The sequence below is a fragment of the Watersipora subatra genome, chromosome 3, assembly GCF_963576615.1.
Source record: "Watersipora subatra chromosome 3, tzWatSuba1.1, whole genome shotgun sequence".
In the NCBI taxonomy this organism is placed as follows: domain Eukaryota; kingdom Metazoa; phylum Bryozoa; class Gymnolaemata; order Cheilostomatida; family Watersiporidae; genus Watersipora; species Watersipora subatra.
Window position 1 is genome coordinate 56,511,396 of NC_088710.1, and position 26,496 is coordinate 56,537,891.

At 36.4% G+C, this 26,496-nt stretch overlaps 1 protein-coding gene across 2 annotated transcripts; it reads left to right on the forward strand.

Annotated features, from left to right (window-relative positions):
- The first annotated feature begins 5,743 nt into the window (after positions 1–5,743).
- LOC137389632 (protein C-ets-1-like) lies at positions 5,744–25,898 on the forward strand. 2 transcript variants are annotated; one of them, XM_068075691.1, is made up of 10 exons: positions 5,744–5,860; positions 6,342–6,547; positions 7,038–7,185; positions 18,347–18,487; positions 19,003–19,212; positions 20,349–20,459; positions 21,538–21,678; positions 21,948–22,199; positions 24,190–24,399; positions 25,545–25,898. In XM_068075691.1, exons 2-10 carry the CDS (start codon positions 6,344–6,346, stop codon positions 25,886–25,888), a joined length of 1,761 nt encoding a protein of 586 aa, XP_067931792.1. In that variant the 5' UTR covers positions 5,744–5,860; positions 6,342–6,343; the 3' UTR covers positions 25,889–25,898. The 2 variants fall into 2 exon arrangements, with proteins under 2 accessions (XP_067931792.1, XP_067931793.1); XM_068075692.1 differs by lacking the exons at positions 5,744–5,860; positions 6,342–6,547; positions 7,038–7,185 and adding an exon at positions 16,865–17,232.
- Positions 25,899–26,496: the final 598 nt, after the last annotated feature.

A 26,496-nucleotide genomic window follows, 5' to 3' on the forward strand; every position in this document is an offset into this window, starting at 1 on the left:
TGCTAGCAACGTAATATACTTTAGTGTATTGGCATAAATAATGCGCAACTTTGAATGGCACTAGTCATAGCACTTATTTGGGAGTTATTTGAACATGGCGTATTTAGTTTACAATGAAAATCAGAAATTTAGACCAAATGAGCAGATAAAATGCATTCACAATTAGAACAAAATATTACAATGAAGTTAAATCTATGAGCTCTGTTCCAGCAGAAATATTCCGGTGTACTACTATTGTCATTACCTTCTCTGCAGCAGCATTTTTCTTTAGTTGTAGTAATTTTTTCTCCCAAAATAGTAAACTATATTATACAAAAGCGAAAATGTATAAAATATTTAATTTGAGAACAAAAGAGAAATTTTTAAGGCTGTGACACCCACTGTGTGCGCTATGGTGAATATTGTTAGAAGTTATGCAGCTTCAGGCAGTGGCGATAGAGCACTGAGTGTCACCGACACACGGAGCCAATTGTTTGTTTATACAGAAACTGAACACGCTTACGATGTTTTCACAAATATTTCAACAGAACCTAGTTCATGTACTTTACATAGAAGGCTGAGACAAAACAGCGTCTCATAGTTCATGCCATTTATCAACAAAAAAGTCTATTCCTATGTTACATCACTTATGACAAGGCATTAGGATTATGAAATTGCCCTGGAGTTGTTTTCAAACATTAATTTTTTTCTCATTTTATTTATTTCTTTTGTCAGAAACAAAAGAAATAAATAAAATTTATTTCTTTGCTCTGAATTCTCTGAACAAAATCTTCCACACCATAATCTCATACACGTGTTAATTTATAGTTCAAAGCTTCATTAGAAACAATAATTTCTTTCATTCTGCTGACAGGGTACTTTTTTAAGTTTATTAATAACTTTTTGATGACATTTTGACTCCGAGAGTAAAAATAAAACCTGACTCTAGAAGATTATTATTGTTACATCTAGCAGTTTTTAATTTCTTTATAAACGACTCAATAATGCAAGAAATAAATGCATTGGATTAGTTCCGCTGATTTAAAAATACAGAAGAGTTGCGAAATTTAATTGAGTGGCTTTCTGTCTGCCCTTATAAGATAGACTATAAGTCATACTATATCAAAACCTATTTGTCTTCAACATATAACAACATTTGCCATTCTAACAGTCAAACTACGTATCATGAGAAAAGTGTTTTGTGTTATTAAAATAAATTAAGATAGAAAACAAAAACAACTGTAAAGGTTTTCAAACTTTGTCGTCAAACAACTGTAACTTTCAAACTTAAAACTTCATAACAGAAAATATCGAAGGCTGTTATTTATAGACATACATAGAGTAGTATTGAAACCTATAATAATTATTTAATGCAATCCTGGTAACAATCATCAAAATCATCATAATTAAAAATAGTAACAAAACAATATGCTAACCTTAGTAACCATAGGACCTACAACGACTTTAGTGCATTTCGTGGTTATGATCTGCAAGATAATATAACATTACAAGGTTCTACATAGAGACTTCTTACCTTCGAGACAGATATGTAATATAAACGCTGAATCTAACTTAAATGAGTTTAGCTTACTAAATACTTTAAGAAATTTTTAGTATGTATTTTAGTAAATTTTAAACTTGTAATTAAAATTTTAATGTTTATCCGTTTGCGAATCGGTTTTTACCATAACGGATAACGCTGAACTCACCATGGCGAGCAACGTATATCTCTTAATAAAGTATATAATCAGTACACAAATCGCCAAATTTTAATTTCGAGAAAAATTTTTGTTGATATCGTGTGGCAGAAAAATTCGCCCTAACAAAAAATAATGAAAAATCATAGGGTTTCCTAGAGTTAAGCGAAAAATGTTTTATAACAGGGGCATTGTAACATGTGGGCATAATGCTCAGATAATACGTCATTTAGTGTGTGCATACGCTATACAGTATATGATAGCACCTTTGCTCCATATGCCTTGTATAGCTCAGCGTTAAAGCGGGTGAATTTAAAACTTGTCGCTGCAATCTCCATGAGTTCAAATACATTGGATTGTGGAATTTTAAACTCCAGTATTTTAATAGCTATAGCTAGACATACACAGACACGTATCATACACACATCCACGCGTATCCGCGTACACGCATACTTTGAGAAATATATATTATATTAGATATATATTATAGATATAAATATATATATAATATCTATTATTATATATAATAGATATAATATCTGGGGCACTGGGCGCAATAACACCGGCGCTTAAAATGTGGCTTGCCCAAATACCAACAGCAATCAACTCAGGTGAGCTGCAGAAAAGTGCGCTACTGGGAACAGCTAAGATCTTGAGGCGAGTGCTCAAACTCCCAGGTCTCTGGTAGGAGACCCGAGTTAAAGCAGAAAATACCACCCATACGGGTTAACCAGGGTGAGGCAACAATTTTTTTAATATGTATAATATAGGCCTATGGTCATATATATAAGTCTAATGGCAGTTTAAAATATTTTAGATTTTAGAATGCCATTACTAGATATGGTCATATATAATATGACCATATACTGTGGTCATATATAATATATGACCACCTCATGTGAAGAAGTTTCATGTTTATAAGATATGTGAATGTTTTCTGTAGCGTGATAGTGTCTTATAGCTTCTCTGAGAGCAGTCTCAATGGATATTCATCTTCTATAAACTCACATTTTTCAGGGGTGAATAAATGATCTAGTCATCCATTAATATTCCTGGTTATCCATTTTTTGCACTGTTATTGTTTTTAAAGAGAACAAGCTTTATAAAAGCTTTTTTATACTCTTTGATCATTTAACAATTTAATAGAAATTAATTTTCGCAACTCTTTTGTATTATAAATCAGCGGAACTAATCCAATGCATTTATTTGTTGCATTATTGAGCCATTTAAAGATGATTTATTACTCGGTCACTCATTCCAACTAATGGTTAAATGATACTTGTTTCAAATAAATAAAATATATAACAGTTTTATAATATCCGACTCAGCCCATTTGATATATCTAGTTAAGATGGGCTAGTGATGCATGAACATACTCAATGCCTGAGTCAATGAGAGGAAATATGTGATAGAGTGATATTTCATTGCTTGTGTATATCAACATAGTCCAATAGCCTGACAACTGTATTGATTTATTATTAATTTTGATCTTAATTTTTGCAGCGATATATGCAAACATGACCGCGCCAGCTGTTATATACTCTTAGGTTGATATTAATGCAAAAGATGACCTTTTGACCTTTTTAACTTTTGAAGCGCTGACCTTTGGAGAGTTAAAACTGTTATTGACATTTTCATGTCTGCCTTATCTCCAACTTCCTTAATACTTCACCAAAGATATCATAAAACCTCTAGTTGAACGCCATGGCACTCTATTTTTCAACCCTTCCTCTATAGCGGCGGTCAATTGGAGGCGGCGTTCAAATAGAGGTGATGTTCAATTAGAGGTTTTACGGTATGTGATACCCAAAGAGTTAATATTGAAGCCTGTGGGGACAGACTGGTATACATGCATGTACCGATATATTTTGTTTATCCCAAAAATACGCTGATCTCATAGGGTTTGTATTGAAAACGTCCTAAACATACTAGAAAACCTATGAGTTGTGATGTAAATGCAGTCGCTAAGGGTATGAATCTAATGTTGTTGAATAAAACAATAAATAATCTTTCCACAAACTTAATAACTTCTATGTATAAGTTATTATTGGCATTGGTGATCATCAACAAAATGATGTTTTTTGTTACACACCAAAAATGAAAAAACAGAAATCAGAAATTATAGAGTGAGTCGAACAAAATTGTTCTAAAAGTTAATAATCTAATAATAGTGTTGCAGAGGAGTCTGGGTAGTAAACTTTGTGAATCTATTGGTTGAAAGTTAATGGTTTTGTTATAACTAGTCATAAAAATTCTCACCTACAACATAAACCAGCATAGCCTAATTGTAAAACTCCATATAGTAAGACAGTTGAATGTAAGTTTGCAAACTTCTCAAATCCCAAATAAATCAGAGCTTAACAAAAATTCAGGATTTTTTGCTTCAGATGTCAAATGGAATCTGAAACTCCATTCCCCTTGAAATATGCTGAAAAAGTCCAATGATACAATTTTGCTGCAGACTGATACCCTCTCTCATTCTCTTTTGTATAAAACTGCTGTACCAGACGTGTCTATCAAGGTTTGTGGAATGCTGACTGTATTTTATATGTATTATTTTGTATTGTATTAACTATTAATCATGCATTTAAATAAAGCAAAAAACAGTAAAACTGGTGAGAAAAAAGACAAGAAGAAGTGAGCAAAGCTGATGTTATTTATGAAAGCCAGAATAGGGAACTATTGATCAGTATCAAAAACCGGTGCGCCATTTGCCATAAATTTTGCGATTTGCCAGTGGAAAAGTTATATTCTTCATTTTCCTTCTGAAGTGCCTATTCATTCATTTCTTTCTAATTCTTTTCTAGACATTCTCATCAATCAATCAATCAATCTGAATCAACTTAAATTTCTATCATTATCTTACTCACTATTACTCTGAAATAAACTTATATCTGTCCATAGACACAGGACATAGACACAGGAGTTAATACATGGATTATGATGATGAACTCGAGGGAGTTGGTGGACAGATGTAAGTATATTTCAAAGTAATAGAGAGTAAGAGAATGATAGAAATTTAAATTGATTCAGATTGATGAGAATGTCTATAAAAGAATTAGAAAGAAATGAATGAATAGGTACTTCAGAAGGAAAATAAAGATTATAAATTTTCCACTGGCAAATCACAAATGGCAAATGGCGCACCGGTCTTTAATAGATCAAGTCTGTGTGTCTGAGTTAAAGGATGCGAGTTGCTAAAGATACTGCAATACGTCCCCTGTCTCGTTTATTCTATTAAATTAGTATTTATAAGAAATTCAGCAGACTTAATATTTTACTCTTAATATGCAGTTGAAAATAATGTGAAATACTTAAAATAATTCATTATCTTGTTTTTTGGAACGAAAAACATTTCGGTAAAGTGAAAATTTGCTTAGGCATTCAAACGAATCGCTTTTCAAGTAGCCTTCTGAAATATATCGTGGTTGATATCCGAGGTTGAGCTGTACAAAAGGCTTATAATTTCCTTGTGCGCTGCGAGCACCTTTGTTGTGTGAATATTGCATCATGATAATATTTTATCATTTTGCCTTGTACTAACCCTCTTGCAATAGTCAGCCCTCTAATAAAGAACTTTATTTTTTCTTGCTTTTGTCTTAAAGGAGACCGTATAATTTATACAAAAATTCTTGACACACACTTTTATGTTTTTGCAAATTGTCTCTACATGAGCTGTTGGATTGCTTTATCATCGAGTTCTCCTTTGACCAATTATTATGCAATTCTTGGTTTAGGCCTACATCTTTAATTCCCTTTTAATTTATTCGTTATTGCGTAATTTGGCCACTGTCTTTCATTCATTCATTCTATCCACAATGAGTTGGATGAGTTACTGCCACCTATAAGTGTTTTAATATTTTTGGCAATTAGTGCGCACATGTAAATAGGCGGCGTGTGGTAATTCACACCTAATGGCCAACCAATAAGCAGCCAGCAATTACGCATGGAACCCGTGCTCTATAATAGTAACCCAGCTTGCGGTCGCTAGCTAATCCATCTCCATCACAACAGCAAAGTTATCTTATATGCTCGGTAGCATCTTTGTACACTTGATCACCGAATGACACTCGTAGTTCTTGCTTTCATTCACTGAGACCTACAAACACCTTCAGCTGCCGACATCTCAACTCTCCAAAACTTTCGTGCTTTGGTATCCTCCACCCTAGTGAGCGAGGAGTGAGGTAAGTGTACATACGAGTTATCAAGGCTTTCAGTACCTTTACTTAAATTTTAGATAAAGGCATGCTGCCATGTCTGCAGCAACTGTCAGCGCTCATTGTGGCAGCAGTCATCGCTGACTGTAGCAGCCGTCAGCGTTCACTGTAGCGTGATGCTATTATTCTAAGATTAGCTTTGTTGCTGTTACACGCTGTAGACTAGTGGCTTGTAATAATTTTCCTCTTGTTTATCTTTAGGTCGGAGCCAGATTTTATTATTTTACAATAGGATTTTATTGCTTGCTAACACACTTAGTTGGTCGTTAAAACTAGGTGTTGCTATAAAACTGCGACTAGATGACCAGAAACAGTTTAGACTTGACACCAAAGACAGGCTTGTGGCGCACTCATATTTATAGCTGAAAGTTTCTTAAAATCTTTCAGAGATATCTTAGAGCTATTTGTTCTTTTCTCATATCCGCAACTGCGTTTGAATGCTCTGCAGGAATGATGGAAGTAGAGATATACAGAGAGCTTCCACGAGATCTAAGCTTTGACGAATCGCCTGATTTCTATATGGACAACATCGAAACTGCAGTAGCAAAAATGTATCATCCAAAACTGACGCCTTGCTCGGATTTGGTAGGACACTCGGAGCAGTCGAGCCCTTCCAGCTATCACTCATCTGAAGTTGTGCAACATCCTTCTCAGGTATGAGCCTACCAAAGTTTTTTCAATCGCTGACCTCCAACGTGAATTCAAACCATTGCTATGGGCATCAGTGCCATGAATATATGACTGTTTTGGGAGAGTTTGGTAGTTCAGCCATTCTGGCAGGCACCAGCAGGTTGGTCGGCGGATGGAATGATCAAAATAGTTTCACAAACTCATGGACTGCAGAACCGTTCTAATAGTTTTTCTTGTGTATTCTTTGATTCTCCATTGGGGGATTGGATTTGCATTTTAAAGATGTTGCTATTATTATAGAAGACGATGAATTTGTCTTAGCATCATTGTGCTGCATTGAATTCTTGTTTGCATTTGATGAGGACTGTTCATGCTTGGCTCTTATACACTTGGGGTGCAGGTACTCCTAGGACTCCTGAGCAAGCATATTGTTTGTCGATAATTTTGCATACAATTAAGTCGAAATACCGAGGATGCTGCATAAATGGTGATATAATGTGCTTCTGTTTGCCAGGTTGAAGAACGGTTTATGGCCTTAGAACAGCTACAAGTACATGTTCACGTACCTTTTGAAGGATCAACAGGCCAGATGAAACAAAATGACGTGATTCACAGCACCCTACAGCCGACCTCCACTTGTATCGCCCTGCCACATGATGCAGGTAAATTTGGCTATTACCTGCTGTCCGTCTTTTTAAACATGTTTGTGTTTCTTTTTCAGTTTTTAATAAGAGTTAAGATCAAAAATCAATTTTCAAAAAAATTATTAAGCTTGTGGCTACCTTGTAGTAGTAATTGTTGTATTGGATCCCAGAGCGTGCGATTGATCTACATTTGAAAATATGCATGAATAAAATTCATCATTCCAGACACATCGACAGTTGTCATCGTTTTTTACCCATAACTTGACATAATCGGGCGCAATCTATATTCTGCGACCTTTTGTGAGCCCCCCAGCCGAACAGACTGTAATTTTAGCATAGTATTCCTTCACGTAGGGGAAGTTTGGCATTACGCAGACTGCCAATTTGGGGAGTTTTTCGTCACCTCTCGACTGATCGATCACCATCGTGAGTTTGTCATGCCTATAATCGTAGCTGCCCTTTGTCATACTCATTCTTGAATCTTCACTATAGGCTATGATAGCGCTAATAACGTTTTCTCTTTTCTCGCATCAACACACAGTAAATTATTCATCCAGTAGTCATGTCAGCTGTCAATGCAACCCCATTTATCTTTCCATTGACTGCCCACCTGGCTATGCCAGAAGTCCTCGGCTCTGCTCTTCCTAACCCCATTCAATGTCTAATCAATCATACTAGTTGGTCAACAGTCAGCGTAAAGTGTTCCACTCGCTGGTCTATCTTTCTATGACTGCAGGTAACGCACGCTGCCGGTCATTGTCAGATGCCGAAAGTATGGCATTCTTTCAAGGATGAACCTACACAAAATTTTAGTATATTTTATCAGAAAGTATCGGTTTTTTTTCTATCATTTGCAATTGTTTTTGATGTTTGAGGTGATCTGAATGCCAAAATGTTTCAAGATTAAATCTGTCGAAACTTTATCGCGGTTAAAACTCTCAGATCAAACGAAAGCGCGATTATGGCGTCTATAGTTGCAAAGAGATCGACAGAATAGAGGCGCATAACGATGAAACTTGAACGCAATAGCCAATATCAACTATAGCAACGATAGCAACTAGCAACGTCATTTCGGCACTTTTTTTCGGAACGTTTTAACCACGATCAAGTTTTGTCGATTTTAAGTTTGAAATATCTTAGCAGTCAAATCACCTCAAACATCAAAAACAATCGTAAATAATAGACAAGTACCGATACTTTCTGACAAAATCTTTAAAAATATTGTGCAAGTTCATTTTTAGAAATTATAACACTTTTCAGGAAAGCCTTAGCAAACAAAGTCCATTACGGGGCGCTAATGGATTTGTCACGCGCGCATCTAACTTTAAGTGCATTTTAAAATTGGTTAGAACTTAATAAGATGATGTGCTTCAGAACCGTATGAAATTGCCGGTGATTTATCATGCACATGTTGAAGATGATCTATGCAGTAGTAGGAATTTATGAGATGTTTGGTTAGGACACCATCCAATAACTGAAATCGAGATTGAGTTGAGGCCTATTAGGGGCAGTCGTTGAAGTTAGTGAAATTTATTGCATGTTTTTGGTAAAAGACGCCTTGGTCAACAACCGAGGTTTTTGTCTAACAAACCTGAACTCCTCAGGCTATGGGATGAACTTTATATATAGCAACATCTGGCCCCTTCCAGCAACCTATGGCTTAGCTTCATGGGAAACTTTGAATTCTCAGATGATGACTGAGATGGTGTTGTTTGCTGATATCTTATTGTTGTTCAAGTCAATCACTTTTTCAGATGTTAGTGTCATTTGTTGTTCTTGGTAGCTTCTCTATAAGGCAAGTGCAGCCACCTTTGAGAGCAGTCACAGTTTTCCACCGTTGTCATAACATCGGTTATAGCCAAATCAGTCTCTTTGGAGACATCTCCAGCTCAGAGGGCAAGAGAATCTCTTATTTCAAGACAAACATAACAAACTTTCTTTCATACTGAGGCCTTGTGAAGAATAATATGACATCCACCAGCAGGTCCAATTTAATGTTAAGCGTGAACACAACCAATAGAAAACAATATTTTTTGTAATAAGCAGTCAAGATTTTCAACATAATCAGCTCTAAAAACTGCTACAAAATTTTTTGCAACAATGATCTGGATTCTCATTTTAAAAATGAACTCACAAAAAATTTTAATAGATTTTATCAGAAGGTATCGATATTTTTCTATCAACCGCAATTGATTTTGATGCTTGAGGTGATCTGACTGCCAGGATGTTTTAAGATTAAATTTGAAAAAAACTTGATCATGGTTAAAAATGCTCAGATCAAAAGAAAGTGTGATTATGATGTCTATAATTGTAAAGAGACCAACAGAATAGAGATACATGCAACTATAGCTGATATATCAGCTATAATAGCGATGATAGCAACTAGTGATGTCATTTCGCACATTTTTTTTTACTGAGCATTTTAACTGTGATCAAGTTTTGTAGATTTTAATCAAGAAACATCCTGGCAGTCAGATCGCCTCAAACATTAAAAACAATCGCAAATAATAGAAAAATATCGATACTTTCATCATACGAGTTCATCATTAAGGGCAGTTAAATCTCTACAGATTAATTTAATCTTATATCAGAGATAAGCGTATGAACGATATTCTCAGAGAACCGAGTGGGACAGGTTTGATACTAAATGTTACATGTATGGTGGGCAAGAAGCAGGGTAGAGTCAAGGCTCTAGTTACAAAGCATTCATTAGCTTACACACTTTATGCCCATTGATTTCCATATCAATGACAAGCTATAAGAGTCTCAATTGCTATTCATCCGTGTGCGGACGATAAGCTGGCACATGTACAACAAACCGCACACTCTTTTGGTAAGCTTTCTCGGTCATCGTATCATTTTCAAAAGTAATTATTTTTTATTATTCTCTACTTTTGTACATTACAAACATGTGTGTCAACCGAATACTGCTTTCGTTGAATGGCCGCGTGAATGCCCGTCTGCTGCGGACCGGACCCGCTGGCGCTATTGTTTCCTAAAAGACATCTGATATGTATTTACTAATTAACTAGATAGCGGCTATCATATAGGGTTAATGTAATTTAGCAGAAACAGCCTTGGAATAGATTTATAATATTATTCATAATTTATTAGCTGGTTAAGGGAGTATTATTAATTAATGGCAAGTTGATGATCCATGGCTTTGTCTTAAGCTTGGATCTGCTTGATTTTGGTAAATGTCACACAATTTAGCGAAATTGCTAAAAAAGTTGATTACAAACTGGGAATCATAAAATATTACAATATGGGACAGTTCTTATAGTCTTGGAATTTTGACATAAAAAAGAGAGAGATTCCTTTAAAAGTACAGATAAAGTTGTGACTCATGTTGTGGAAATTTAAGCACAGTTATTCAGCCTAAATTACATTATTCAGTATTGTCGGCCATGACAGATATGTGCTTAAATTAAACTATCGTCTGCTGATGCACAGACTGCGATGTCCAAATAGAAATTTTTTATAAAAAAATCAAACAAATTATTTTACATGACCTTTTTGTTGCTTCTTGAACTATTGGCCACAAAATGCTAGGTGTATATAGACCTTGAGCATCCTATTCGAATACAAAAATATTAAATATGTATTAAATATATTAATACTAAAAATACAATAATCCATAAGGCTTTGTGTTATAATTTATGCCGCCAGCAATCATAATAACATAATAATAATTATAATAATAATGAATCACCCATCACTAGCTATTTTTATTTATACAGATCCTGGTACAAACGTGTTTGTAGACGTTATTGTTGCGGTTAACACATGATAATTTCTCACACTGTATCTCTGCATGCACAGAAAGCATATGGACTATCTCATACACGCTGTGTGTTGTATATTTCTGTTAGACAGTAGAGATCTCCAGATCAAGTACAGCTGAGAGATAGCGTAATCATTGTTTATTATGACTAATAGATTCCACAGTCTGAGTTTCATTCCTGGGGCTCTTGTTACCCAGAATACTTTAGTCAATGACTTTCTTAGGCTGGTAGTCTATTAACTGGTCCTTTCTCAGTATTTAGGCTCATAGCTTATTGCTAATACACATTTCTGTAATTTGTACAATTAATATCTACAAAGTAGGTGCAGTGACCACAGCTTTTATAACTCCTTGAAAGCATTTCACAGGATGTTTGGGGTTCCGCCTGTGATCAGTGAAAGCAGGTGGTGCCGATGCTCATTCACTAACTTATTAACCAATAAACAATCACGCTAAGTTCTCAGCCCGTCAAGCCGGCCAATCGCGTCGCAACCAAATTAATGTTTGTTTAATTAGGATTTGTGCTCCCGTAAATAAAATCTGGAGTACAAGCTACCACCCTGGGGACTCGGTTTCTATTATGAAAGTTGCAGTAGAGATTAGTGGCTCAAACAGATCCATGGGTTGGAGATGTTATCTTGCTCTATAGCAGGAAACTTCTTTCCTGTGTAGCAGTCACGCTTTTGTTATCGGTAGTGCTATCGACCCACCCAACTTACCTGACACTAGCGTTCACTATGGCTGAACCATTGCCTTTCTAGTTCTATAACTGTAATATTTACCTGTTTACATACAATTTATCGTATCAACCATTCATTTTTGATTAATATGCTTTAGCCATCAGTATCAGATCTTTATCTCGCCTTGCTCCTTTGCTAAAAGATCTTGCACCACCAGGAACAGAGTCTCCTTAACATTTCAGTGTTAATATCAGTATGAAGGTTATCAAATTTTACATTTCACAATTTGAGCAGAGATGTACGTGTAAGTGTGATGAAAAGGTGAAACAGAGAGGAAATGGCAGAGGTTGATAGTGATGAAAACAATGTTTTGTTACAAAATTTGTCTATTTTTAAATGTTTACAGATTTCAACACAAATTAGATGTTTTTGCCTTACGTTTACGATAGACAATAAATTGATGAAAAAATTAATCTATTGATCTATTTTGTTTGCATTTAATTTGCATAATAGCAGTTGATATCAAAAGAAAATTAAATTTATGGAGCATGCAAGGAACTAATGCTCAAAATGTTTTGTCAAATATTCCCTGCTCCGTGAGTAACTCGTTATCAATTTAACTAGGTTAAATTTATCTGTACCTGGTAACAAATATGGAATAGCTTTTTCATTTTATTGAAAGTGAACCTCTAACCAGTAGAAGCTCTTCAGAAATATCTGCTTAATAAAAGTTTGGATAAATTCCTTGTAAAAAGGTTACGCTACGGCTCAATTTTCAGAAAGTTACTAGAACAGAGACAGGATCTCATACAGCTTATTTTAAATACAAACAAATTATTATGAATATTATAGTATTATAATAGTAATATGTAATATAATTAGCAGTAGTATTATAACAGTAATATGTGCAACTGTATCATTCTCACAATTCTTCTCGTACATAGGCAATAATAACTCTGAATACTCGTCCGTATCTTCTGAAAAATAGCCATATTTTGTAGTTGGTCTCTTTCTGCTTACCGCTGGACGTTTCCTTTGTCATGCCTGTCATGTGATCAAACCTTTTGTTCTGCTTTTTGGTCTAGTTTGTTACGGCATTGGCTCTTTGTAAAATTTAAAAAAAGTTGTAAGTTAATCACTAAAGCAGTAATAAATCTTTATAGATATGCCATTTCAGTAACACTATCTACAGTGGTGTGAAAAATAAATGAGCTGCCTTAGACTTTTGACAAATTTCAATAAACATGGTGTCATAGTTGCTCGTCAATCTTTTGAGGTTGTACTTACTATATACCAAAATGAAGCTCTGAGTCTCCTCTATTCAGATATGCTATTAAAACATACTTGAAGTAGTTTACCATTTAAAATGCAAACTTGTGCTGTATGCGCGCACAAAAACTGAAAATCAGTAACTTGTAGTCATCATTTCCTTTCACTTCTAAGAATAAGAATGAAGCGATGCCTTGAAAACCAGAAAATTCTTCTGACCTGAGTGATCATCCTCTTGCAGAGTTTACATTAGAACCTGTTTATTTCAGCTGCAGAAAAAACAACAATTCATAGTTAACTGCAAATGTGACGGAGGATTTGATGATTCTTCACATCAGTTGTAGTTACAGTAAAATTGAATAACAAGTTTTTCAAATAGAATTGTCTCTAATCTTTGAATTAGGTTACTATGCGTGTGTGACATATTACTAGCCAATAGCTGAACTTCAATGCTTTGTAAAAGTTTTGCTGAGAAAACTACCATCATATACTTGGACATTTTGGTAACATTTTGTTGACATCTAGGACTGTTTCTCTGTAGCCAAAATAACTACATGTATCACTCCATAAAAACTGTAAACAGGAAGTGTGTCAGCATTAACTACCGGTTAAAAAAATAACAACAAGTGACTCATGATTTCTCAACGCACTCTTCATCCGTATAAATTCATGTGAATCGTATGTATAACTTGTTATTGGCACTAGCAATCATCAACAAATGGATGATTTTCATTACATAACAAAAGAAAAAAAAACAGAAATCAGGAATTATTAAGTTGTACAACGTGTTTTTAGCAAACAAGCACCCTTAGCATGTGTTGATAAGCAAACAATTTGCTTATCATCATATACCGACTAGTTTCTGGGTAGATGGTCATCGCTCTAGTGTACCTTTATGTTTGGTTTAGGCTGTTTAGCTACTGTAATATTTATTATGTATTAATAATCATAAATCATGAAAGTAGATGGGAAAACATCAAGTTGAATTAGTTTGCCATTTGAGTTGAGTTGATCCTTGAATTTGCTAAGCATTTAGTTGAGATAGCGTTTCTCCTAATTGGCTCTAGACTTTATTTTTATTTTAAACTAGATATTTTGCAGTTGTTGAAAGGTATGGCTTTCGGCGTACAATTTATGGCTTTTATTTTTGGCTAAATTTATTTCAAAAACACATTTGCTCTGTAGAAATTTTAAATTTAACTGTCAAGTTACCCTAAATGTTAAAAAATGAATTAAACCATAACTGCCACGAACAACTTTTATCGTATTTACTAGGTAAATCAGACATGCTGATTCCGATTTTGTAATCAAAATAAAGATTAGGCCACTAACTTTCAGAGTAATAAAGGATTTTTTATAGCGTTTTAATATCGGTCTCGAAAACAACACGATCGGCATAACAAGCTCCGCCCATAAATACTTGACGTAACCTAGCTTTTTAGGAACAGAAGTTACGTAGAGATGTTTAGACCGATTTAGAATAATAGAGATGGGTGTTTTAAAATCTATTAATATCTAAATCCAGCTTTAAAAATAATATCAGTCTTTTCTGAAAGGTAGATAAGCTATTTAGCATTGCATATTTAAAAAGCGCGATAACAACGCTAGCTCGTGATAAAACCGCGATTTTTGAGCTCATTTTTCTCGGCGTCCAGCCCATTTAAACATCATGTAACAAGCTGCGAGCAATTTTAAATAGTTTATATCCCTTTCATAAAAAACTGAAATTATTTTACAGGCTGGATTTAGATAATAATGGGTTTTAAGACACCCATCTTTATTATTTTAAATCGGACTAAACTTTCCTAACTTCCGTTTCTGAAAAAGCTAGGTTTCGTCACATATTTATGGGCGGAGCTTGTAATGCCGATTGTGTTGTTTTCGAAACGGATATTGAAACGCTTTAAAAAAGCCTAAATGACTTTGAAGGTTAGTGGACTAATCTTTATTTTGAGTACAAAATCGGAATCAGTGTGTCTGATTTACCTAGAAAATACAATAAAAGTTGTTCGTGACAGTTATGGTTTAAGCTTTTTTGAAGCATGACTGCAAAATGCATTACCTGAGGATATGTGTTACAGCTCTGAGGCTTTGTGTAACAGCTCTGAGGCTGTGTTACAGATATTTAATACGCTGACTCATAGTAGCTGCCAAAAGCAACATTAGTGCTGTAAACATTACGAAAATTGTTAGCAAAAACTATTCAATAATAAATCCCTATATTTGGACAAAACAGACCAATGTTCTATAAATAGACTATGTGAAACTTTGTCCCTACATATGATTGGTGAATGATTCTGACCATCAATTGGAAATAATTTGGGTGTATTGGTTAGGTCATAAATAGGCTGTCTGTTCAAGGTTGCTATGATTTGTTGACCAATCAGAAGCTTGCTGGTTTCAGACAGATGTCAGTGCATCAAAAGCTTCTAGAATAGTCCAGTGCATTTTTCTTTTCGAAATGCTGTTTTATTCTTCTGTTCTTAAGTTTTATTGCTAAGAAGGTTTAGGACAGTAGATCATCATTATATATCTAAAAATCTCTGATTAGTAACTAGCGGTGAAAGTTTCGTAACTTTCTGGCTCTGATAAAAAATTATCACTATCAATTAGACCTACGGTATTTGGCTGTTGCGACAGTGGTAGAGTTATGTGACCAGTTTAGAGTGACCAGTCTAGAGTGACCAGTCTAGAGTGACCAGTCTAGAGTGACCAGTATAAAGTGACCAGTATAAAGTGACCGCTATAAAGTGACCAGTCTAAAGTGACCAGTATGAAGTGACCAGTCAAGAGTGACCATTATAAAGTGACCAGTATAAAGTGACCAGTATAAAGTGACCAGTCAAGAGTGACCAGTATAAAGTGACCAGTATAAAGTGACCAGTATAAAGTGACCAGTATAAAGTGACCAGTATAAAGTGACCAGTATAAAGTGACCAGTATAAAGTGACCAGTCAAGAGTGACCAGTGTAAAGTGACCCTGATTAAAGCAACGGTGTAATAATTGAAGCATCAGCTTCAATTATTACGCGTTGCTATAATAGTTTTAAAATATTGTGTTCGCAAAAGATTGTCCTCCCGAAAGTTATGCATTATTAGTGATAAGCTAAGCGGTGCAAAATCGCCCAAAATCTCGGTCCAAACTCAGCCTAGTGTGAACGAAAAAAATCTAGCCGATTGTTCCCATAAAACCATTCAGAAATCAGCCACAAAAACTCGGTTTGTAAATTGACTGATGTGAACGCAACTTTAGTTGTAATTTGCTGGAAACGTTAGGCCACTATTAGGCTAATCATTTTTAAGACAAATAAAAATAAATGATAGTCGTCGAAATTTTTCCTGACAAGGTAACTCGATTAGCTAATATATAGCATAGGTGTTATTAAACGATAGCGAGTTCGTGTGAATTGTTGTAAAAACGCATGCGTGATTTGTCCGCCACGAGCCTATTGGTCGACGCCCCATGTTCAACTCGTGTCCTGAAAACCCTGGTCTGCATAGCTTCAGCTAAATTGCAATATTTTAACTGATCGACTGGTCTGCCCTATTGCTCGTTGCTCAATGTTATGTTTCTCTGACCACATCTATTCTTATCCCATTTCTGATGCTTCTTCAAACATTGCTTCTGTTTATATGCAGCAAAAAATACCATAGCCGGCTCCAAGCGTACTGCGAAGGAACATTTTTTATATTGTTCCAGCTTTGCAGATGCAGGGATTTCTGCCTTAGCCAAATAATCATAAACAGCGAGGTGGCTCCTGGCAGCCTTTAAATGATTTTTTTAATTTTTTATCTGGTAGCGTTGGGTACGCCTTCATTCATATGGTTTTAACCTATGATAGGGCAGCCTGGGTTGCTATGACGATGCAGTGGCTAGCACTATTGGCAGTTGGCCAGGATTTGGAGTAGCCAGAGGCAAGCAACCAAACAAGATCAGTACAGCGGATAGGCTGTGCAGTGCAAGCCGTTCATCTCCAATTCTTAGTGGTTGAAATATTCTAAAGCAATAGGTCCGTGGTAAAATTTTTTAGCTAATCCGCATTTTGACGACAATAAGAGAGAGCAATAAATCATTTGGATTGCAAGCCTCGATCAACCTGAATGAGGGACGTTGCGTTCAGTAGGCGCTGAGGAGGGAAAGTGTTGATACGATATCTTGTGAGCTCAGGGTAGACGGGCTAGCCACTAGCACTACGATGACTTTGGCTAGATCACACAAGCAGTACAACCAACACGTTCTACCTTCTATTCTCATCCCTCCAGCCAATCACCTCCAGAATTCGCCAAATCTTCTCGCTGATAATTTCTTGGAGGATTGCTCACTGTCTGAAGGTTGGGCTGCTCTCTATATCTCTGTCGCAATAGATTAGGTCTGAGGTGTGAATATTGGTTCGCGTCTAGCTAGAAGCCCTGCTGCACTCGCTCATCTTTCTCGCTCACCTTTTTGCCGCATTTTGCATAAATTTAAATGTTACTTCGAGGCTCTAGTGCACTTATGCAATCCTGTTAGGGACAAGTCATGCATATTTCTAGCTTATGACCTGACGCTTAGCTACCGTTACCCTATTCCTCGTTTGACTGCCAGAATTTCATGTTTATAGGCTCTAATTATACCTAGAGTTTATGCATACTCAGAAATGTATATAAAATGTGTATTTATGATACTTAATCGAAGCGTAAACAAGTTTGTGATGTTGCTGACTCAAATAGAGGCTAGTTTACAGCGTATGACTCACTACCTCTCGTCCTATCAGCTGGTTGTCTATGTAACAATGCTCGTGGTGCAATCGCTCTTCCTTCAGAAGGATAAGTTGAAAACGATTGGGTTTAAAGCGAGGATTATCCTTATTGATACAACGTGCGTTGAAGCTGTCATCGCTTAGCCTGACAAGATGTTTCCACGTTACACACCCTTATCTCTTATCTCGGCCAAGCTCTTCTTCTCTCGTATTTCTTTCTAGCTCCTGTTTATTCCCGGTCTCTCATCGCTCTTCAAAATTCTTTATTTTCGTCTCTAAGAAAGCGTTTGTTGTAAATGTCTAGAAAGGTTCATTTTTGTCCAAGTTGAGAATTCGCTTTTAAAATTACTTGTATCAACAGAAGCATGTAGATGCATGGCATCTTTTTATTTCACAAAAATGTAAGCAAAAAAAGGTGCAGCTTGCTCTATATAAAGCAACATATTCTACTTATTTGATGTGCTTTGCACGGACATTATATTATGTAAAATATCATCACATATTCGCTTGATGTATCATTAGCTGGTCTAAAATAGTTGTTATAAACCCTTGCCTGCATTTTCTCACAAATTTATCACTACTAATACATGATTTTTCTGTTTAACTCAATTAAAAGAAAAACTTTCTTTTTTAAATCGGAAGAGATTTTATGATTTGCTTTCATCCTTGTCCTCCTGTTCAACTCGCAACAAATGCTGTAATTTCAGAGAGCAACGCCAGTGGTGGGAGTCATCTCTTGCCACTTACTCCACACTCCGACCAAAAGATGCTTGATTCCTTTCTCCATATTATGAGATCTAGCAGGAACTCCTTTATCAGTTTTACTCAGCAGTATGGCATTCCACAAGGTCAGTTCTCTTTCAGCCCAACATTTTATTATGTTTTCATATTTTGTTTACATTTTATAATGGTTTTATGAGTCATAGTGTACCACCTCTACTTTGTTCTATAACAGCTCTCGCAGTTTCTCTAAAAAGTTTGTATAATTTATAATTTAGTGAAAATGTTGCTAAGCATGTTCATCACATATCTAAGTAAATCAATAATAAATAAATATATCTATAAATCATATATGATTAAATATACAAATATAAGTTAACAAATGTTGCGAGTTTCCTTAGTAGTGCAGGAATAGTTGTTGCTATGGTGTTTGTTGTAGCCTCTGTTCAATAATTGTTGTTGGGAGCCCAAGCTAGTTTTCTAGAGCCTAGTTACACACAAGTACCTCTATAATCTTAGGATTGTATAACTCGGATAGATCCCTGTGTGCTAACTGGAAAACCCTTTGTTGACTCGCTTGGAAGCTTGTCTGTAAAGAGAGGATGATTATTTAGCTACAAACATAAAAATTTGCCCTTTGTAGATCCTGAAATGTGGTCTCCAGAGCATGTCCGGTCCTGGTTAGACTGGGTTCTCAAAGAGTTTAACATGGAAGGCCAAGTTTCCATTAGCACTTATGCGCAATACTCAGGACAGACACTGCTCAAAATGGGAAAAAAGACATTTTGTGATCTCTCTCCACCCAACTATGCTTGTGATATAATATGGGAACATCTTATGATGCTCCGTCAAGGTAAGACAACACCCACATTCTTTATCTATTCTAAACTACATCTCAGAACTTAGTCTCAATCCCAATTAAAATGCTTTTTTTATAATTACCTTATATCATTGTTTATTATATCATAACAAACATAAACACTATTGGTCAATTTAATGTTGACAGGTAAGCGTACTTTGAACAATTTATGCAAAAAAAATTAAATGATAAATTTTCTGTTACAAACACCAACCTACCTTAAAATTTGTGTCTGGTTATTTATATGCTTGCAATTTTACCACAATCTTTCATCAAAGTTCACAGTCTAGCTTGAGAGATTTTTAAAAGTACAAATGAGAGCTGGTTCAGAGCTCCACTTACTTACCGACAGCTGTACACAGGACTTCAGTCTATGACTAATTCACTTTTTAATCAGTGCTGTGGTAATCCTGCTCGCACATCTTATACTGTTAAATGGTTTACAAGGCTTCTCTGAAGCGCACACGATTATCTGAAGGTTTCGGTGATAAAATGAAAATTTTGTGAATAATAAATCTTGCTTTATGGCAATGTGTGTCAATACGTCAATGAGAACTTGGCTCATATAATGACGGCGGTGACAGAGTGTCTATTAATTACGCCTGAGATCTCTCCGAAACACAGATTTGTAGAATCTCTTCTGTTTAGGTTATATAATCCCTTCACTGTAGTACCCTTACTTTCTCTGTAGTACTCTAGTTACCTTCTCTTATTTTTTCCTCATAAATTTCGCTTCTCTCTATAAGTTAGTGACTTATACAGTTTTGATACCTAGACAAAAAGGCGTTTTGATTAGCTTGTAAAAGTTTAAATGGTTATAGAGTGGTCTCTCTGCGCGTGACTGGATTTATTGGGTACAAACAAGGAATACGAGCAAGTTGTATAAATTTGCAGTAGCTCCACTGTACAGAAGATTCGTCTGAAGGATTGACTTTAATTCTAATCCATCAGTAGCTGGTTTGAGTGGACAGATGAACGCGCATGACCTGAGACATAGACTAACCTAAGCAGCTAAATAATCTCATTTAAGTAGCTCACATTAGGCATCGGATAGTGTCAGTAAGTCTGATATTGGAGGCTTGCCCAGAGTTTTGATTACATTTGTAACAACGTTTGCTATGGTTTGTTAGAGGTAGAGACAAAAAAGTTGGCTTCGATGACACTACAGAAATCTTACAGCGACATCAGCACGGCTAGCTCGATGAGTCCGACAGCTGTCTACGAGGAGGAAAAATCCAAATGTGAGATCCAGCGACTATTTTATACGTCTGCTTGCCAAAAAACTTACAACAAAACTACAGAGTTTGGGAATCTGTTATTAATATGTTCGGTGCTTGTCACCCAGGATGGTAGTCGGGCAATTAACTTTATATTTTGTCATTTGTTGTCAGTCATTACGATAACCAATCATATTCTATCTTAGCTTCAGTCAGCTGCGAGTCTGGCATTCTTTTTTTGAAGTAAGTTCCCTGCAGATCAGTTTGCTTTTTCACCAAACTAGTAGCATCGGCTGGCTCTATCCTATGGTTCCCTCCTTCAACATTTATGCAATGTTTATTGAATCTGACAGAACTTTTGACAATAGTATAACCTTTGCAGAACCTCCTATCCATAAAATCATAATAATAATGTGAATAACATGCAATATGAGCCGGCAGCCATGCTGGAAATAGGTTAATTTTACTGCTGCATAGAATTTTTGGCCCAGGAAAAATGTTGCACTATGGCTACATTTATAATTATATTCTTATATATAATTATATATATATATGTATAAGTATATCATTATATATATAATTATGTAATTATGTAAAAGTATATCATTATATATTGGAAAGCCCTTGTGACCATCAGATTACAGTCTTTTCTCAAATATCTAAGTGTGCTTCAAGTCTTGTCACAGAAACTAGGAGACTGTTTGGTCAGTACTGTATTATTTCTGATCCCTGTACAGTTAGTAGACATCATCAAGAAGCCTGTTTACTCTCCGCACATTTTCTGTGAATCTGTAAAGTTTATGCATATTGAGTGTAGATTGTACGCACATCGCTTAGCATTTGTTACCCTGGTCCTGTTCCGGTTCCTGTTAAACACCTCTATATCAGAACCATAGAAAGCCATTATTTTCTCGTTAATTTTTTGCCGTCATTTTCAAATTGAAATGATGAACCGAGCCCACTGAGATGGGCTTGAGTATGAAGATTTGGTTGCTTTTGTCTGATTTGTCATTGCCTCGCCTTTCCTTTTCTAGTTTCTCCAGCTTGAAATATGCAAAACCATGCGATTAACCCATTTTTAGATAATATTTTTGTTTTTCAGTGTATTCCCCATCACGACAGACCTCACCACTAGTGCATCATCATGCAGGGTCTCCTACCCCGCCTCACCATGTCCAAGGGCAGCATACCGTAGCTACACTGCGACAGCATAACGCTGTAAGGAGAACCGTTTCTGTAGACAGTAAGTTGGCCGCAGACAACCACCGCGTGGCATGACTAGCAATCGTTGTCGTCTGTCTGAGAGCTTTCTATACTGATAATCTTCTGTGAAAATGTCATAATCTAGGATTATTTCTATATTGCCTTTGACTCTCGGCTCGGCCTTCCTGTGTTTTGCATAAGGCAGTTGGTAGCTCGGTTAACGAGGCTTTGTATACTTAACTCTCTAATCCCCCATAACCCTTTACTACTTTGCACTGGCACTGTAAGAGCGATGTTGCCTGCTTGCAGCTTACTCACGGCCTTTGGAGAAGATCACCTCAGGGACCCATCCACAACTGATGCACGGAACCAATGGTCACGCTCCTCTTAGGCACACAACGTCCTATGACGGGTCGTATACAGCACCTTCCCTACCCGGACCCTTAGCCGCTGCCCCGCCGAACATGATGAGTCAGTGCTATGACACAAGCAATCCCGAATACTACCAACATTGCCATGAAGAAAAGTACAAACCACCTCCAGAGTTTCTTAATGATATGAGTAAGTTATCAAAAGTGTGAAGCGATGTGTCATAATTCCCTTTTTTCTGATGTAAAGATGAGCTTGCACAGATTTTTAGTAAGCTCTATCAAAAAGGAAAGGTATTTTTCTATCAAATGCGATTAATTTTGATGTTTGAGTTGATCCGATTGCCAGGATGTTTCAAGAATAAAATTGAGAAAACTGATCGCGGTTAAAACGCTCAGATCAAGCGAACTTGTGATTATGAGATCTATCTTAGCAAAGAGACCAACAGAATAGAGACACGTAACTCAGCAACTTGAACGCAATAGCCGATCAACTATCGCAACGATAACAACTAGTGAACTCATTTCGCACTTGTTTTCTTCGGGTCATTTTAATTGCGATGAAGTTTTGTCAATTGTAATCTTGAAGCATCCTGGCAGCCCGATCACCTCAAACATCAAAAACCATCTCAAACGGTAGAAAAATATCGATACTTTCTGATAAAGTTTACTAAAATATTGTATAAGGTCATCTTTAACAAAAGTATTAGACTTTAGTGCTTTTTTATAGTTTCCAAAGTACAAATTGATTTACTAACAGGCCAGAACTACCTACAAGCCCTCAGGTTAAACTACTGAGGTCCGTTTATCAAAGCCGTGTGTTTCCTTTAGCGTCTTATGACTTTTCACTCAACTCTCTTTCAATGCATTGATTAGCTGCAGTAGTATATTAAGGGATTTATGCAATCCTTAATTTCCTGCAGATTATCGTTTGTATATATATATAGTGTTTGTAATATAAGTAGAGTTATATCTTAGCTCCGGGTTAGCCTTGATGGATTACTGTTAAGCCTCCTGATTAATTGTATCCTGTTTGCTGTCACTTAAGACTGGTTTACACTATATTTATTACATATAATATAATTCTCATAATATATTTACACACAGTTCCTTTCGGCATTCACCGTCTACTACGTGTACTGTGAACCGATGGCATCGGCGAACGAACACGGATACGTCGGGAAAGTTTGACGGCTGCAAACTTTCCCGATGGTCTGTCAAGAATCGATGCCAGCCTGTACAATGTGCACCATTTCATCGATGATGATTCGCTGTCGCAAATGGCTTTATCTATATATTTCCGTTTGAGCTAGTTGCTGCGAGACTAGTATTTGCTTCGAACACGCGCTAAGAAAAAGGTTCCTTCAGAAAAAATTTAAAAAAAGTAAAAATGGAAGCAAACAGTGGCGTGCGTTTATGATAGCATGAACATTGTTATCATCGACTTATCATGAACATTGTTATCATCGACGATCATCGAAGTATTTTGGCATCAATGTTTTGAAACCAGCCTTTATAAGCTGTGCTGGCATTATAGAGCCTTTTGGACCGCCTCATTTTTGTAGCTCTTAATTCTAGTTTACTTTGGACACTGTAACTGTACCCACCTGCAATACGGCTTACATTGGTCAAGCAAAACAAAAAGTTTAAGTCAATTATTTCTGTTTGTATCATAAGTATGAATGCAAATTTGTGCGAACGCATTTCCGCAGATTCCCGTCAGTTTTGTGCGTGAAGGGTGAGCAATGCGAATCAAGAGATTACACAGGTCGATGAAAAACTTTGTTTTGATGCAGTTATGTAGTCAACTACCTCTTTGACTAACAAAAGTATTTATAGCTCTGTGCTTTTTTTCATTGTCTGAGGCTTTTGAAGAACTTTGGTTAAGATGCTTAATATTCATCATAAAAACTTGTCTTACTCCTAGAGTTTTGCATACCCACTGCTAAGGAGTATCAGTCTATTTAAATCTATCAATAGAAATAACATTATACTGCAATCGCAAAAGTTTTAATATCAGCAAAGTTCATAATAGTTATCTATTTGTTTGATTTTGATTCAAGCTTATTTAGATATTTCAAACAGATCTCATGCAAAATCTCCCTAACCAAGAGCAATTTTTTAGGCTTTTTGAGGATCTATCGATAAGTTTGTGATTGGTTGTGTTTTTGTATTTGTTTTAGTGCCGAAACATTCTCACCTTGTACCAACTCTCTATCCAGAAGAGAAGTTCTTTTCTCCAATGAGCTGCCACCAGCCAATGCCAGACTGTCACTGGCCAGGGAGGGATGGCTGGCCTGTCTCTTCGCTTTGGCCTCCTGTACCTCAAAGAATCGGATCTCCACTCGACACAAAACCAAACATAAACAACTCAGCATTGCCCGGTTATTCTAGTAAGTGTTTCCGCAATGACGTTACGTTATTCATCAGCCAATAAGCATCTTAGGTAAATTGTGGAATGCCATTTATAAGGTATCGACACAAAATATTTTAATTGGTCAATTATTTAATAAATTTTATGTGTTTTTGTCTGTTAAATGGTTATTCTGACCGCAGAGATATCTCAGATGCAAAAACTTTTAGCGCGGAATTCTCATTAATTGCTGCATATCGATGGCAGAATGTTCCTGTTTGCATTTAGCTTGTGTGAAGCTCATCACTTCATTGACTACATCATGCCTATAGCCTGGACATTTGAACATGATACTCAGGGCTTGCGACATTCTGGAATAATCTCTCCTTTAATCCGATTGTTCAGTCTAGAACTTGAAATTTTATAAAATAGACCTGCTATCTAAAAGAAATAGGATATTTTTAAATAGCAAACACAAAAAAGATGGAGGAGGGACAGTAGTGTTATGGCTAATTGCCAGGGTGGTAGAAATACAGCTCCGCCAGTAGGGCACGCACTGTACTAGCTCTCGTAAAGATGGAGGAGGGACAGTAGTGTTATGGCTAATTGCTAGGGTGGTAGAAATACAGCTCCGCCAGTAGGGCACGCACTGTACTAGCTCTCGTAAAGATGGAGGAGGGACAGTAGTGTTATGGCTAATTGCCAGGGTGGTAGAAATACAGCTCCGCCAGTAGGGCACGCACTGTACTAGCTCTCGTAAAGATGGAGGAGGGACAGTAGTGTTATGGCTAATTGCTAGGGTGGTAGAAATACAGCTCCGCCAGTAGGGCACGCACTGTACTAGCTCTCGTAAAGATATGTTGAAGTTGGCTCTATAAGTTAACTGTTTTAATTTGTGCTATTTGCAGGAATTATATCTGATTCGTAACCTAATATGACAAGCTGTCAGTTGCACACGATTCCTGTGTACAACATTCAAACAGTAATGCAGCCTCAATGGAGGTTATACTCTCATTTAAATGGAATTGTTGAACTATAGGCTTTGTATTTAACCTTACAGGCTACAATATCAAGGTCATTTAATAAATCACTGAAGACTCAGCTGTTGGTATTTGCTAAGCAACTTCTCACATAAACAGACTTATGGAAACAGACAGCAAAATTTGGAGTCGTTTCTTCTTGCAGGTTCTGGCCCAATACAGCTCTGGCAGTTTCTCCTAGAGCTGCTCACCGATAAGAGCTGTCAGTCATTTATATGCTGGACTGGTACTGACTGGGAATTCAAGTTGACGGACCCTGACGAGGTTGCCAGGCGATGGGGGATCCGGAAAAACAAACCGAAAATGAACTATGAGAAGCTAAGCCGTGGTTTGCGGTATTATTACGACAAGAATATTATACATAAGACGGCCGGCAAACGATATGTATATAGATTTGTGTGTGACTTGAAAAGTATGCTAGGATACACACCGGAGGAACTTTTTAAGGCCTGTGAGCTTACACCTCAGGCTGATAAAGATGATGAGTGAATAGAGCTACAAATGGATACGTCGTTGGATATCACAGCCTCGATTCTTACGCAATCAACCGAATGATGTAGTGATTTATGGTGCGTTCGTCTTATTTGATGAATCATAAGCTAAAATGACAGGCTAAAGAATACTGAGGGACATTAATCTAAGGATTATGTGAACATTAAGTAAATGTATTGTTTCTAGTTCGGTCCGCTGTATGAAACTTTCATTTCGTCTGTAACGCAACTGGACTAGACTTGTAACAGTCGACAAACGATATTTTGGTAATGGGAGGACTTGACGCAGCCAGTTTCAGGCCATATACAAAAAAGAAAGTTCCATTCGCTTCAAAAAGTTGATGAACATTGATAACGTGTACTCATCGTACCAGCAAGCTCAATACCAAAATCTGCAAGGAACCATAAACTTTGGCGAACACAGTCAATACTCAACAAAAAGCTTTCATCATTGCTCTACTCGAAGCTTTGAAGAGTACCCATTAAGAATTCATTCTAGCGTGCTAATTTACATAACCTCAGCTTAGAGGTTTCGACAATGGCAATAACGGCTACTTCATGCCATCTGCAAAACCGTGTTATGAAGATATCGAGAACTTGGACAAG